Genomic DNA, 16,898 nt, shown 5'->3' on the forward strand with positions numbered 1-16,898 from the left:
TACTCCTGGCTATGCACTCAGAAGTCGCTCCTGGCTTGGGGGACCATATGGGACACCGGGGGATCGAACCGTGGTCCGTCCTAGGCTAGCGCTGGCAAGGCAGACACCTTACCTCTAGCGCCACCATGCTTCAATTAAAAAAAAATCTGAAAATGACTATTGTCGTGGGGGCCATATTTTCACTTCTCTTTTTAGTCTCAAATGACCCATGATCAAACTGCCCACACAGGGCAACTGATGTAGCAGGAAGATTTTCTATTGGATGCAGTTGACTGGGTTCAATTTCTGTAACTCCATACGATTTCCCTAAGCCCAACACAGAGCTTAAAGTAACCCCTGAGCACTGATGGGTGTGGCTCCAAAGAATTTTTTTTTTAAGAGGACAACAGCGTGGTAAAGATTTTTGGGTGTTGGTACACTGTATATAGTTGAAATAACTCGACTATAATAGGCAGAAAGTGGGAGTTGGCCATCATTCTGTGTCTCATGGGTGTCTACGACTACTGCCTGGTTTTCCATCCTTTACAACCTCTCTGCATTGTTTATAATAAAACATGTAATGGTGACAATGTCCTCAAGTGAATGTTGCAAAAGTAAATTCAGAGGTGAAAACAACCTCCAATATGTCATATGGTGGACTGTAAGTGGCTTGAGCACTTGCCCAAGTAGATTTTGATCCCTGGTACCATACATGGTCTTATGCCCTGTTGGGAGTGACACTCGTGAACAAAGCACAGGTGTAAACCCTACTGCCAGTGCCAAAGCGAAAGGAATATTATATGCTTTATTCCCCAAAATTTTAGCTGTAACTTTTTGAATATTTAATATACTTCCATACAAATTACAGTAAGCTGGAAGTTTACCTCGTGTCATCTGGTGTTATATTCAGGGCTTGTCCTGGAAGTACTGTGGACCATACAGTACTTCTAGTCTTCACAAATAGAAGTAGGCACTCTAGCTCCATGACCCATCCCTTTTACCGGTTCAATTTGTTCTGGAAGCTGTCTCGGATAAGTTATTGTGTGTGTTTATGATGCAAGATAGTTTTTATTCAAAATTACTTAAAAACTACGAAGCAATAGAACTATGAATTCGAGAACATGGACTGCTCCAGAGAAAACACCAGAGATATTTGTTCTCTGAACATAGACATAGAATGTATATATACATACACACACATGTACATGTCAGAACATAGACATTAAACAGCAAGTTCCTACAAAATATTTTCTTTCTACAGATTGCATGGAAAAACCTGTATCCAAAACAAAAGTGGTCTGGTAATGCATTGGTAGTGCTTAAGATTGTTGGCCTGCCTCTAGAAATTTCTTTCTATCCAATTTATATTAGAATGTTCAAATTGACTTAAAATACAAGCTGCTGTTCATATTGTTTTCATCGTCCAGTTTGTTTAGAAGATAAATCTGGGGCTCATCTAAACTTCAAAACTACAAACCTTAAAAAAAATCAAGGAAGAATTTAGACCACTTTTTTATTGGGTGGGCATTCATAAAAATACCCACCATGCTCATATTTGTTTTGCATTATAGCTAAGCTATAGGGTAATGCATCTAGGAAAGAGGAAAAATGCACCACAGCCGATAGTCCAAGAGATCTCAATTCATTCAGGTGGAAACATGGTCAGTTTGTGCAATCTTGATTTAGATACACCAGGTAAAATGCCTTGTATTTTGAAGCTTTACATTAGGGCAAGTTTTACAATATTTACAACCTTCGATTTTTTTCTTATGTGAATTTGCTCCCAACTTCCACAAGAATGTCATCCTGGCTTTACATTCATGTATCTCCTTTCCTCTGTGAATTCTCTCATGTTCAGTGAAGCCCCACTTTTGTAAAAATCTTGAATTCTTTACACTGCAAATTCTCTGATGAAGTGATTTCCCTTTTATTTTTCTACATTCTTTACATCCATGAAGTCTCTCTCTTGAGTGAACTGCTTAATGATACTGAGGTCTGATTCCCATGAGAATGATTTTCTGTATTTATATGCATAGTGTTTCTCTCCTGTGTGAATTTTCTCATGTTGACTAATGTATGATTTCAATGAGGGCATTTTTGGACATTCTTTATATGGATAGGTTTTCTCTCTTGTGTGAATTCTCTCATGTCTGTTGAGGTATAATTTATCAGCAAAACTTTTCCTACATTGTTTACATTGATAGGGTTTCTCTCCTGTGTGAATTCTCTCATGTCTAGTGAGGTGTGATTTACTGGTGAAACTTTTCTTACAATCTTTACATTCATAGGGTTTCTCTCCTGTATGAATTCTCTCGTGTTCAGTGAGGGATGACTTCTGGAAGAAACTTTTTCTACATTCTTTACATTCATAAGGTTTCTCTCCTGTATGAGTTTTCTGATGTTGATTGAGGTATGACTTACCAGAGAAACTTTTCCTACATTCTTTACATTGATAGGGTTTCTCTCCTGTGTGAATTCTCTCATGTAGAGTAAGGTATGACTTATCAGCAAAACATTTCCTACATTCTTTACATTGATAGGGTCTCTCTCCTGTGTGAATTCTCTCATGTTTAGTGAGTACTGACTTACACATGAATGCTTTCCTACATATTTTACATTCGTAGGGTTTCTTTCCGGTGTGAATTCTCTCATGTATAGTGAGATGTGACTTACCATAGAAACTTTTCTTACATTCTTTGCATTCATAGGGTTTCTGCCCAGTGTGAATCCTCTCATGTCTCGTGAGGTGTGACTTACCAGAGAAACTTTTCTTACATTCTTTACATTGATAGGGTTTCTCTCCTGTGTGAATTCTCTCATGTTGACTGACATAAGCTTTTGACGAGAACATTTTTCGACATTGTTTACATTGATAGGGTTTCTCTCCTGTGTGAATTCTCTCATGTCTGTTGAGGTGTAACTTATCAGAAAAACTTTTCCTACATTGTTTACATTGATAGGGTTTCTCTCCTGTGTGAACTCTCTCATGTCTAGTGAGGTGGGATTTAACATAGAAAGTTTTCTTACATTCTTTACATTGATAGGGTTTTTCTCCTGTGTGAATTCTCTCATGTTCAGAGAGGGATGACTTCTGTGAGAAAGTTTTCGTACATTCTTTACACTGATAGGGTTTCTCTCCCGTGTGAATTCTCTCATGTCTAGTGAGGTGTGATTTACCAGAAAAACGTTTCTTACACTTTTTGCATTCATAGGGTTTCTCTCCCGTGTGAATTCTCTCATGATGAATAAGGGATGCTTTCCATGAGAATTTTTTCTGACATTCTTTACATTCATAAGGTTTCTCTCCTGTGAGAATTCTCTCAGGTTGAAAGAAGCTTGATTGCCAGTTTTTTTCCCATTCTTTACAGCTATAGTATTTCTCTCCTGTGTGTATTCTTTGTTGTTCAATGAGCCTTTGTGATTCAAATAAAGCTTTTTCAAATTCATTACATTTCTGTATTCTGTTTAGAATGTGTGTTCTTTGAGGAATACTGAGGACTAAGAGCTGACTGGGTATCTGAAACTCATGAGGTTTTTCACCAGATTGCATTTCTGGATGTTTGGTGATATTACATAGATCATAGAATGCTCCGTGGCCTTCAAGTTTCTGTATAGTGTTGATCTCATCAGGATCAATAGTCAGAAAACTACTCTTATTTACATAATACTTTTCAGGCATCATGACAGAAAAATTTTCATTAGTTATCACTTTTGAAACGTGGACAGAAGTCCATTCACTTCTCTCATTTGTTGTGACTTTCCTCTTGGTAATTCCAGCTTGTTCAAACAGTCTACCTTGATTTCTCTGGTTATGTTTACTCACGTCATGCTCAGGTTGAATATCTAAAGTGAGATAAATATAAAGACATTAGAAAATAGATTTACACATCTTGGCAGTTTATCATGTAAAGAAGTTCTTTTAATCAAAGGGACAATTTTATTTTTAAAGGTATACATTTCTATAAGTGGTTTTGCCACATATGAATTAAAATAGTATTAGAAGTCTGTGAAGTTTGCTTTTTTGATGTTTCAATCATTAGAGATATTGGCCATATTATTCATAAAACCTTGAATTTCAACAACATTTTTAAAGTACCATTTGCTTCCCTGTTCTTAAGTATTTTTTGGGATAATACCTAGGATATATTCTTCTGAACCTTCTACAGCACGTTATGTTTGAAAATGGCTGGTATTTGTTTGTTTTTTTGTTTCACCTAGTGGTGTTCAGAATGTACTCCTGGCTCTGTGCTCAGGGATCACTCCTAACAGTATAAGACAAACATACTAAATGCTGAAAACAACTGTGTTTTGAATATAAAGGATGCTAGTCTTTAGAGACAGGAAAAGACAAATTATGTGTTAATTGTGTGTGTGTGTGTGTGTGTGTGTGTATGTGTATACTCACTTTTTCTTAACTTCATAGAGGTATGGCCAGAGGTATCTTTGCTTGTATCTTGTATTAAAATTAGTAAAATTTACCTTTCAATAGATCTCTCATTATTTCAGATTTTTCTGGGAAAATTTTATTCAGCATTTATACCTTACATACATGGTCAAAGTGTTTCATGTTAGGGGTACTGAAGATAGTACAATGGGTAAGGAACTTGACTTACACATGTTCAACCCCAACCAGCTCAATCCTGATTACAACACTGCATCCCAAAGCACCATCCGGAATGATCCCTAAGCATAGAACCAGCAATAGACCCTGAGCAGTCAAATGTGAAGCAAAACAAAATATTTCATATGTCATTTTTGCAATACAAGCTGTTGTCAATATTTTCACCCCCTCCCACATGGGAAGGAGAGTGATGACAGTGCGCAGGGCTTTTTTGGCTCAGGAATCATTCCTGGTCACATTCAAGAGGATCATATGCAGTAGAGAGGACCGAGCTGGGTAACGTGCATGCAAGGCAAACACCTTTACCTCTCTACTATCCCTTTGCCCTTTAAGACTTAAAAACAACCATCCTTTGAAGAATATGGCTGCTAAAATAACTAAGAATCTAGAGATGATAAAGCCACACAAATCTTTCAAAGGATTGGAATTACATTTTGAAAATATATATCCATCAAGAAGGTAAGAGTTAACAAAATAAAATATTTAAAGACTAAATAATAAATGAGTCTCATAAATGCAGAGCAATGGCTATAACATTCGGAGATGAGGAACTAGTGAAAAATGCTCTGCAAAACAAACTTTTGTTGCTTTTCCCATTTCTAGCTGCCCTTCCAGTCCGTACTGACTGACCTGAGAGGCTCTGCACTGGGGGATCTACCATCCATGGCTCTGCTCTTTGTTCCAACTTGATAATCACTTCAGGTTTGATGGCTGTATGTCCTGATGATGAAAAACTAATTAAAGAATTTTGCCAAAATGCCTAAGTATCGCTGTCTTTGAAGAATGAAGTCAGCAGGATTGTTTTAGGAGTTGTCCCAAGATGAGTCAACAGTAGGTATACAAGCAGAGTTCACTGTCAATTAGTAACAGGGAAATGCACATCAAAACACAAAATAAACATCAACACACATCAGTGAGAATGGCATAAAGGAAAAGGACCAGAAGCAACCAGTGTTGGAGAAAAGGCAATGAAAGCGGAACCATCATTGGCTCTTAGTGGCAATAGTCTAGTCTGGTGTCTATGGAAAACAGTATGATGATGCAAAAAGCCAACAACTGAACTTCCCTCTGGTCCAGTAATTCCACTTAATATCTATCCCCCCAAAACAAAAACATCAATTCAAGAAGATGGATGTGCACTCCTGTTCATTTCAGCAGATAGTAGAGATAGCCAAGATATGAAAATAATACAAAAGTCCATTAACATAGGAATAATAAAAATGTTGTGGCATATATTCATAATATTACGCAGTTCTAATACAACATGAAATCATGCAACTTGCTGAAACGTGAATTGAACTAAAAATGAATACTGTTCATCAAAATACTCCAGGGGAAGCAAACAAAGCATGTCTCATTCTGCAGAAAACAAAGAAAACCAAACAAGGGAATAACCCTGTACTGAACAATAATGATAAACTCTGGATCTTGGATTTTATACTTTTTTTTAAAAGTTGTGGGAGAACTTGGGGGGCTGAATCATAACAGAAGTGACATAAAGTGGTGGTGGTGGTGGGATAAAATGTGGATATAAATGCTATCAATTTAATACTCCTATTTAATCTACTGCAAATTACTACTACTGTTTGTTCTGGCACCACACTAACGTGCTCAGACCCTATTCCTTGCTCTTTGTTCAGGAATCACTCACTGAAGGCGTGAGGGCTATAGCGAAAGGATCAAACCTGGACTGGCCACATGCTGGGTAAATGTCCACCTGCTGTACCATCACTCCAACCTAAAATTTATTATTTAAAAAAATGTAATGAAATAGATGAATAATGAAAACAATACAGAGGGCAACCCTGCACATTTTTAAGCCATACCCAGAGGTGCTCACAGGTTACTCATGGCTCTGGGCTCAGGATTCACTCCTGGCATGTTCAGGAGACCATATGGGATGCCTGGGATCCAACCTGGATCGGTTGCGTGCAAGGCAAACTCTCTACCTTCTGTGCTATTGCTCCAGCACCCCCTTGAACATTTTTTAAATTTTGCGGGGTGGGGTTTCAGCCACACCAGGTGATACTCAGGGGTTACTCCTGGCTATGTGCTCAGAAATCACTCCTGGCTTTGGGAACTATATGGGACGTTGGGGATCGAACCGTGGTCTATCCTAGGCTAGCGCATGCAAGGCAGATGCCTTACCACTTGTACCACTGCTTAGAAAATGATTATACTGTTTTCATTAACAAACCTTAAAGCTTAACTTCCTTAGATTGTATATTCATTAATAAAACTTGCAGTAGGCAATGACTGGCGACTGTCACTCACCCAGTGAGACTAGGTGACTGTACGTCTCCAGCATCACGTCCCTGTACAGTCTCCTCTGCTCATCATCCAGCTGCTGCCACTCTTCCCAGGTGAAGTCCACAGCCACGTCCTCAAACACCACCATTGCCTGAAATGGCAGTTTGCTTCAGTTAGTGGAAATGTGTCTGGATCAAAGGAACAGGAAGTCTGGAAGTTTCTTTACAGAGTATATTTTACCTTATTTATGAGATACACTTCTATTCTATTCTATTTGACAGAAAATTTTAGGTCACAGAAATATTATTAACTTACCTCCTAAAATCAGGGCAGTTTACCATATAAATCAAAATTATAATTACTGCCATAAAAAGGAATAAATAAAGTTCTGCTGTGAAAAGGAGCTTTAATCTTGTCTAGGATGAAAGGAATAAACAAATACCTAAGAAGACTAGCATAGAAGACCAATGTTCCAAATATGGTGACTGTTTCCTGTAGGAGAAAAGACAAACAAATGCAACCTCACCTAATCAAAGTATGTATCACTACCCAACTACAAACAGGTTTGTAATCATGGTGCTTAAATAAATATATTAATTAAAATCAAAACAAAAACAATATGTATCACAGAAGACAAAAGAGGCTGAGTTTGTTCATGCCAATTTTTAAAAATCTGGTTTCCATTGACAGCTATTTGTGTTCAGGACTTATACATGGCTGCACACTCTGGGATCACTCATATCGAACCCATGTTAACTGTGTTCAAGGTAAGTTCCTTCTCTGTTAAGACTATCCCTCTGGTCACAGAACCATATACTTTTTATGAACATGATGAACCTTAGTAATATGAATGCATAAAGTTTGGGAAAGGGAGGATGCCAGGAATAATCTCTAAGAAAATAATGGGCAAGAATATTGTGGGAGAAAAGTGACCTTGCATACCTTGACATGCGTTCCCAGAGAATGGGAGAACATTAAAAAGACCAGGCATCCTGCCTAATGAATAGTCTGCTACCCTTAGATCTTATAGGGTGCTTGCCTTTCAATAAATTGCGACATACTGGACATAAATGTCTCCCATCTGGTTTATACAGCAACATCTCATGTCTTTTTTTCTTTATTTAAACATCTTGATTACATATATGATTGTGATTAGGTTTCAGTCATGTAAAGAACACCCCCTTCATCAGTGCAGCATTCCCACAACCAATGTCCCAAATCTCCCTCCAACCCACCCCACCCCCACCTGTACTCCAGACAGGCTTTCCAGTTCCCTCATTCATTCACATGATTATGGTAGTTTTCTGTGTAGTTATTTCTATAGCTGCACTCACCACTCTTTGTGGTGAGCTTCATGAAGTGAGCTGGAAGTTCCAGCCCTCCTCTCATTGTCTCTGAAGATTGTTGCAAAAGTGACTTTTATTTTTCTTAAAACCCATCAATGAGTGAGACTATTCTGTGTCTCTCTCCCTCTGACTTATTTCATTCAGCATGATATATTCCATGTACATCCATGTATAGGGAAATTTCATGACTTCATTTCTCCTGATGGCTGCATAATATTCCATTGTGTATATGTACCACAGTTTCTTTAGCCATTGAAGGACATCTTGGTTGTTTCCAGAGCCTGGCTATTGTGAATAGTGCTGCAATAAATATAGGTGTGAGGAAGGGGTTTTTGTATGGTATTCTTGTGTTCTTAGGGTATATCCCTAGGAGTGGAATAGCTGGGTCGAATGAGAGCTCAATTTCCAGATTTTGGAGAAATCTCCATATCGCTTTCCATAGAGGTTGGACTAGACAGCATTCCCACCAGCAGTGGATAAGAGTTCCTTTCTCTCCACATCCCTGCCAGCACTGATTGTTCTCATTCTTTGTGATGTGTGCCAATCTCTGTAGTGTGAGGTGGTATCTCATCATTGTTTTGATTTGCATCTCCCTGATGATTAGTGATGAGGAGCATTTTTTCATGTGCCTTTTGGCCATTTGTATTTCTTTTTTTATCAAAGTGTCTGTTCATTTCTTCTCCCCATTTTTTTATGGGATTAGATGTTTTTTCTTGTAAAGTTCTGTCAGTGCCCTGTATATTTTGGATATTAGCCCCTTATCTGATGGGTGTTGGGTGAATAGTTTCTCCCACTTGGTTGGTGACTCTTGTATCCTTGGCACTATTTCTTTTGAGGTGCAGAAGCTTCTCAATTTAATGTATTCCCATCTGTTGATCTCTGCTTCCACTTGTTTGGAAAGTGCAGTTTCCTACATGAAGATGCCTTTAGTCTCAATGTCATGGAGTGTTTTACCTATGTGTTGTTCTATATACCTTATGGTATCAGGTCTGATATCAAGGTCTTTAATCCATTTGGATTTTACCTTTGTACATGATGTTAACTGGGGGTCTATATTCACTTTTTTGCAAGTGGCTAACCAGTTCTGCCAGCACCACTTGTTGAAGAGATTTTCCCTGCTCCACTTAGGATTTCTTGCTCCTTTGTCAAAAATTAGGTAACTGTATGTCTGGGGGACAATGTCTGAGAACTCAAGCCTATTCCACTGATCTGAGGGTCTGTCTTTATTCCAGTACCATGCTGTTTTGATAACTATTGTTTTGTAGTACAGTTTAAAGTTGGGGAAAGTAATGCCTCACATTTTCCTTTTCCCTAGGAATGCTTTAGCTATTCGAGGGTGTTTATTGTTCCAGATGAACTTCATAAGTGTTTGATCCACTTCTTTGAAGAATGTCATGGGTATTTTTTAAGGGGATCGCATTAAATCTGTATAATACTTTGGGGAGTATTGCCATTTTAATGATGTTAATCCTGCCAATCCATGAGCAGGGTATGTATTTCCATTTCTGTGTGTCCTCTCTTATTTCTTGAAGCAGGGCTCTATTGTTTTCTTTGTATAGGCCCTTCACATCTTTGGTCAAGTTGACTCCAAGGTATTTGAGTTTGTGTGGCACTAATGATAAGGAAGAGAAGGAAGTCAAGAAGGCAATCCCATTCACAATTGTGCCACACAATTGGTCATTGGTTTTGATTTCCTTTTTGATTTCATCTCGGACCCACTGGTTGTTCAGTAGCAGGGTATCTAATTTCCGATTGTTAAAGTTTTTCTTCTGTGTGGCTTTGTAGTTCACATCTAATTTCAGAGCCTTGTGGTCAGCAAAGGTAGCCTGCAAGATTTCTGTCATCTTCATTTTATGGAGGTATGTTTTATGTGTCAGCATTTAGTCTATCCTGGAGAATGACCCATGTACATTGGAGAAGAATGTGTATCCAGTTTTTTTGGGATGGAGTGTCCTATATATATCTACTAGTCCTCTTTCTTCCATAACTCTTTTCAGGGCTAGTATGTTTTTGTTGGGTTTCAGTTTGGTTGACCTATCAAGTGTTGATAGGGCAATGTTGAGGTCTACCACAATTATTGTGTTATTATTGATGTCTTCTTTCAGATTTGTCAGTAATTGTATTAGATAATGTGCTGGTCTCTCATTGGTTGCATATATGTTTAATAGTCTGATTTCTTCCTGTTGCACATATCCTTTGATTAGTACATAGTGTCCATCTTTGTCCCTTACCACTTTTCTGAGTATAAAGTTGGTGTCATCAGATATTAATTAATATGGCCACCCCAGCTTTTTTTTTTTTGAGGGTGTTGTTTGCTTGGATGATTTTCCTCCAGCCTTTGATTTTGAGTTCAGGTTTGTTCTGACTATTCAGATGTGTTTCTTGTAGGCAGCAGAAGGTTGGATTCATCTTTTTTTTACATCTTTTTTTTTTTTTTTTGGTTTTTGGGCCACACCCTGTGACGCTCAGGGGTTACTCCTGGCTATGCGCTCAGAAGTTGCTCCTGGCTTCTTGGGGGACCATATGGGACGCCGGGGGATCGAACCGTGGTCCGTCCTAGGCTAGCGCAGGCAAGGCAGGCACCTTACCTCCAGCGCCACCGCCCGGCCCCTGGATTCATCTTTTTGACCCATTTTGCCACTCTGTGTCTTTTAAGTGGTGAATTTAGTCCATTGACATTGAGGGAGATGATTGTCATAGGATTTAATGTCATCTTTGTAGATAAGTTTGCTATGTTTGTTGGTCTCTCTTGTTTTAGAGTTAGACCTGTCAGTTTTTCCTTTAAGGCTGGTTTATCATCTGTGAAGTTTCTGAGCTGTTGTTTATCCATGAAGCTATGTATTCTTCCTTCAAACCTGAACATGAGTCAGGCTGGGTGCAGTATTCTTGGTGAGGCATTCATTTCATTCAGTCTTGTCACAATATCCCACCACTGTCTTCTGGCCTTGAGAGTTTTTTGTGACATGTCTGCGGTAAGTCTTAGGGATCCTCCTTTGAATGTAATTTCCCTTTTGATCTTGCTGCTTTCAGTATTCTATCTCTATCTGTGGGATTTGTTATTGTAACAAGGATGTGTCTTGGGGTGTTTTTCTTTGGGTCTCTTTTAGCTGGTACCCTTCAGGCATGCAGGATTTGATTGTGTGTAGTCTTTAACTCTGGGAGTATCTCTTTGATGATGTCTTTGACATTGAGATCTCCTACCTGGGTCTCTGGGACTCCAATGATTCTTATGCTGTTTCTGTTGAGTTTATCTAAGACTTCTATTTTCATCTGTTTGCATTCCTTGAGTACTTTTTCCATTGCCTGTTTGTTTGTCTTAAGGTTCTTTTTTAATTTCTTCTGTTGTGTTGAGTTTTTCTGCATCACATCTTCCAGTACTTTGATTCTCTCCTCAGCTGCTGATACCCTGCTGGCGAGGCCATCCATTGAGGTTTTCAGTTGAGCTACCGTGTTTTTCAGATCTGTTATTTCAGTTTGGAGTTTTCTGATTTCTGTCTTTGTGTTCTGTTCAGATCAATCTATGCTTTCTTTGAGTTCTTCAAACATCTTCCATATTGCTATTTTAAGTTCCTTATCCGAGAGGTTAATCAGGTGGTTGGAATTTATTAGGTCATCAGAGCTTTTGTCTTCATTTTCTCTGCATGGTGTTTGCCTGCGAGGTTACCCCATTGTCACGCTTGTAGAGTGGTTTTTCCTGCATGTTGTGGTGGGGTTCATTGGTTAGAAAGAGTGCGCGGGGGTCCGGAGAGATAGCATGGAGGTAAGGTGTTTGCCTTTCATGCAGGAGGTCATCAGTTCAAATCCCGGTGTCCCATATGGTCCCCCATGCCTGCCAGGAGCAATTTCTGAGCCTGGAGCCAGGAATAACCCCTGAGCACTGCTGGGTATGACCCAAAAACCACACACACACACACACACACACACACACACACACACACACACACACACAAAAGGAAAGAGTGCGCGGCCGCTTTGCTTTGCTTCGCGGCCGCGCTCTTCTGCTGCTTCTAGTTGACAGTTTTTTGGGGGTGCGCTCCCTAGGCCTCTGAGGAGACCTTCAGGTATTCAGAAACACAGGCAGACAGGCACAGGCAGGAACATCCCATGTCTTGAATCCATTAATGATTTACCCGAATCCACTAGAGATCCAGAAGATCAAACAAGCCTTCAATTCACATGGAACAATAAACACTTTGAATAACTAAAGCAATCCTTGGGAATAAGAAAATGTGAGGCATTACTTTCCCCAACTTCAAATTGTACTGACAATAGTCATTAAAACAGCAATAAGGGGCCAGAGAGTTAGTACTGTGGGTACATTTGCTTTGCAAATGTAAAGCATTTATTTGCCTTGCACACGGCCTACCCGGATTTGATCCCTGGCAACCAATATGGTTTCCTGAGCATGCCAGGAGTAATCCCTGAGCACTATTGGGTTTGCCCCCAAGCCCCTCAAAAATTAAAACAGCATTGTACTGGCATAGAGATTGACCCTCAGGCATATGATCAGCTAATCTTCAATAGTAGATCAAAAAATAGGAAGCGAAACAAAGAAAGCCTCTTCTAGAAGTAGTGCTGGGAAAAGTGGTCAGCTACATGCAAAGTGAAAAAAAAATAAAGAAAGCAGAGCTTTTTCTAACGCCATGCAAAGAAGTCAAATAAAGCCCTCATATCCGACCTGAAGACTTAAGGCAGAACTCTGCATGACCATCAAACTAAAGGCTTCTGCAAGGATGAAACACCACTAATCAAACAAGTGGAGTCAAAGATAACAACAGTACTCCAAGGAAATTATGACCAAGAAACAAAAACTGCCACAAAATGAGAGAAATTATTTACCCAACACTCATCTGCTAAGTGGTTAATATCAAAGGTACATAATGCATAGGTAAACATTTAGAAAAAAATCCAACAAAATAGAAAATGGGGTGATCACATGAATAGAAACTTCCTCAAAGAAATATGTGGCCAAAAAGCACATGAAAAAATGCTCCACATTCCTGATCATCAGGGAGATGTAAATTAAAATGACAATTAGAGATCATCTCAGACCACAGAGATTGGCACACATCTAAAACAACAGGAACAGTCAGCGCTGGCTTGGATGTGGGACGAAAGGGACTCTATTCAGTGCATATGGGAAAGTGAACTGGTCCGGTCTTTTTAGAAAACAATATGGACATTCCTCAAATATTCAGAAATTGAGCTGCCATACAACCCAGCAATATCTCTCTGGAAATCTGCCCCAGAGGATCAAATATAACACAGGCACCTGCACACCTATGTTCACAGCAGCACCACTCACTAAGTGGAAACAACCCAAGTTGTCTAAGAGCATTAGATATACTAATACTGTGGTACATCTACACAATGGGATACTATGCAGCTGTTAAGAAAAAGGAAGCCATGAAATCTGCATGTACATGGATGAACAAAGATAGCAACATGCTGAGTTAAATGAGTCACAGGGAGAGGGACAGACATAGAATAATTACACTCATTTGTGGGATATTAAACCAACAGTATGATAATACTGAAAGACAACAGAAATACAGGCCAGAAGGACTGGTCCACAGTAGGAAGCTTGCCACAAGAATTGTGGCGAATGCAGTTAGGACAGACAAAGGTACCACTATGAATATACCGGTAATAGTTAGAAACAATCAAGCAGGACAAGAAATGGGTGCAGAAATGAGGTAAAGTTAATGCAAGAAACCCTTTCAGTAATTGTTTCAGTAACTACAGCACCTAAAAGTAAAAAAGTTTTATAAAAGAGAAAAGTAACTGTCATAGAAGTTGCTTGGTCGAGGTGGTGCAGGAGTGAAACTGGGGACACTGGTGGCAGGAAATGTATACTGGAGAAAGGATGGGTATTGGGATATTGTGTCTTAAAACTTAATCACAAACGACTTTGTAACTATCATTTCTTCTTTATTTTGGCTACACCCAACTGTGCTCAGGGGTTATCCTTGGCTTTGCACGCAGGAGACCAGAGGATATTGGGAATTGAAGCTGGGTCTGCTGTGTATAAGGCAAAAGCCCTACCTGCTGTGCTACTGCTCAACCCCCTGTAACTGTATTTCTTACTATGATTCAATTTAATAGAAATAAACATGAATAAGAAGCACCCAGAGTTTTTGGTCAATAGTTACTCTGGATGATTATTATGGCGGGCTCATAACATATGTTACTTCAAACTCAAATACATTAGAGATCCAAGAGAAAACCAAGAAATTTAGTGATAATGATGTGCCAATATAGGGTCATGAACTAGAAAAAATACAGTGCACAGATAAGGACTTGTCCATAATGTCAATGCATTTGTGCAGAGAGTGAAATGGATTTCACTGTAGCTGTTCACTTGTGCTGGGAACCTAAAAATATAGACACTGCTTTATGATTCTTGATTGCCAAATTTTATTTTCCGTGAGGATATAGTATGCCTGCTCCAAAGAGGATACTGACCAAGGAACAAACGTGTCTGTCACTTTGTTATGGCTTCTGGAACATCACACACCTGGGCAGAGCTCAATGGTCTGCGCACATGATACATATACCGGAGCTAGGACTAGGTTCCATCCCTACAGATTACTGTGCATGCATATTTCTATGAAGCTTATATAGTGTAAAACAAAAAAAGGAAAAACACTATTCACTCACCAGAGATGGATTGACTTCTCAGAAACTAGAGGACTCTGAAGTGGCTCCCAGATCTTAGGGTTTCATGTCAAGGGCTTTGACATTAGCTGGAAAGAATGAGAAGGAGACTTCTGTTGATGATGGCATTTCATTTCACTTCTTTTTTTGGGCCACACCCGGTGATGCTCAGGGGTTACTCCTGGCTATGCGCTCAGAAGTCGCTCCTGGCTTGGGGGACCATATGGGACTCCAGGGGATGGAACTGCGGTCTGTCCTAGGCTAGTGCTGGCAAGGCAGACACCTTACCTCTAGCGCCACCACGCCGGCCCCATTCATTTCACTTTTTTTTTTTTTTTGGTTTTTGGGCCACACCCGGTGACACTCAGAGGTTACTCCTGGCTATGCACTCAGAAGTTGCTCCTGGCTTGGGGGACCATATGGGACGCCGGGGGATCGAACCGCGGTCCATCCAAGGCTAGCGCAGGCAAGGCAGGCACCTTACCTCTAGCACCACCGCCCGGCCCCTCATTTCACTTCTTGAGAAGGAAAGATTCTGGTAAGGGAGCCTCATGAAATATATTAAGTGGCACCATTCATACATATATAATATATATACAATAAGTTATTAAGAACACACACTGCAAAAAAACAAAAAAACAACAGAACACACACTGCCTACTGATTAAGCAGGTAATGGATACCTTCTTTGCTTCTTTTGCATTTTCAAATATTTGCAGGAGAAATTCTGAGAAGTGAAATCATCTCGTTTTAAAAGTGATGTTCAGAGAAAGAATATGCCATTAAGGCTTGAAGTGATGGTACAGTCGGGAGGGCACTTGCCGTGCAAGAGGCCTTCCTGTGATCCATCCTCAGCATACTATAGGGTTCCCGAAATCCACAAGGAGTAAACCCTTGAGCATCTCTGGGTGTGGCTCAAAAATAAATAAATAAAAAGGATTCTCCATTAAGTAGGAAACATTTGTTTCCATCATTAATCACTCAAAGTACACAAGCCCCTCAAAATAGGTGGCAAAAAAGACAGGCATGCTTGTAGTGAAATATGCTTGTAGTGTATATATATATATATATATATATATATACATATATATATATGTATATATATATATATATATACTTTGAGTATCTAACTTTTCACCAATGCAGTGTCAAGAACACATGTGGTTTTCTTTTGGTGGCCACAGAATCAGTCGCAAAAAACTCAGGAGGTCTATTTGTACTCCTGGGACCCTGGCAAACTGAACTTCATCCCAGATGCAATTTGGCTTGTATTAAAATATTCATTTATTTTAGTGCACCTGCACCCGACTGTGCATTTGACCCCTTAACCCAGGTAAAAAACTCAGGAGGTCTATTTGTACTCCTGGGGCCCTGGCAAAACTAACTCCATCCCAGATGCAATTTGGTTTTTGTTAAAATATTTATGTATTTGAGTGCACCTGACTGCACTTGACCCCTGACCCCAGGTTATAGTTTATTTCTTCCTCTCCCCTCCCCCTTCCTCCCTCTTCCTCTCCCCTCCTTCCCTCTGCTCTCTCTCCCACCTTTCTGCTTCGGAACCGAGTCCCGCCCGGCCCAGGTCCTCCTTGGGCCTCCCAGACACCGGGAAAGACGTTTCCGCCACGCGGAGCGCCTCGCCTCGGAGAGCAGGCGGAAGTGCCCTGGGAGGAAAGGGGCAGACGCCATGTCCGGACATGCGCAGAGGCACCCGGAAGTGCTCCCAGCGCGCCTTGCGTGAGCGGGGGGGGGGGGCGGCGGACTACATTTCCCAGCTTGCCTGCGGAGGGAGTGCGGAAACACCACCGGGGACTACATTTCCCAGCGGCCCCCGCGCCCGGCCGTGTCTCCTCCCGGCGGTTCCTTCCTGGGAGCCTTCGGTTTTGCTCCATCCGGGAACCTGCTCCGCAGAGAAAGTGTTAAATGCAAATAGTAAATGCAAAGTGTTGAATGAAGATATTCAAACACGGAGTTGGTCCCCTCGTGGTCAACAGCGGGAGTGTTCTTTCTTTTGCTCATTGTTTATTTTTTAGAAACGAACTTGCTGC

The 16,898-nt window shown here is 40.2% G+C and overlaps 1 protein-coding gene across 4 annotated transcripts; it reads right to left on the reverse strand.

The window, feature by feature from the left end:
- Window positions 1-1,693: 1,693 nt before the first annotated feature.
- On the reverse strand, window positions 1,694-16,518 carry LOC126021824 (zinc finger protein 345-like). Of its 4 annotated transcripts, none has more exons than XM_049782681.1 (6): window positions 16,398-16,518; window positions 14,857-14,942; window positions 6,875-7,001; window positions 5,231-5,320; window positions 2,894-3,822; window positions 1,694-2,221 (listed from the first exon to the last, which is right to left on the reverse strand). In XM_049782681.1, exons 3-6 carry the CDS (start codon window positions 6,996-6,998, stop codon window positions 1,907-1,909), a joined length of 1,458 nt encoding a protein of 485 aa, XP_049638638.1. In that variant the 5' UTR covers window positions 6,999-7,001; window positions 14,857-14,942; window positions 16,398-16,518; the 3' UTR covers window positions 1,694-1,906. The 4 variants fall into 4 exon arrangements, with proteins under 4 accessions (XP_049638638.1, XP_049638637.1, XP_049638636.1 ...); XM_049782680.1 differs by having other exon boundaries at window positions 1,694-2,131; window positions 2,468-3,822; XM_049782679.1 differs by lacking the exon at window positions 5,231-5,320 and having other exon boundaries at window positions 1,694-3,822.
- Between the last annotated feature and the right edge of the window lie 380 nt (window positions 16,519-16,898).

This window comes from Suncus etruscus, chromosome 11 (genome assembly GCF_024139225.1).
Source record: "Suncus etruscus isolate mSunEtr1 chromosome 11, mSunEtr1.pri.cur, whole genome shotgun sequence".
NCBI classification, from domain to species: domain Eukaryota; kingdom Metazoa; phylum Chordata; class Mammalia; order Eulipotyphla; family Soricidae; genus Suncus; species Suncus etruscus.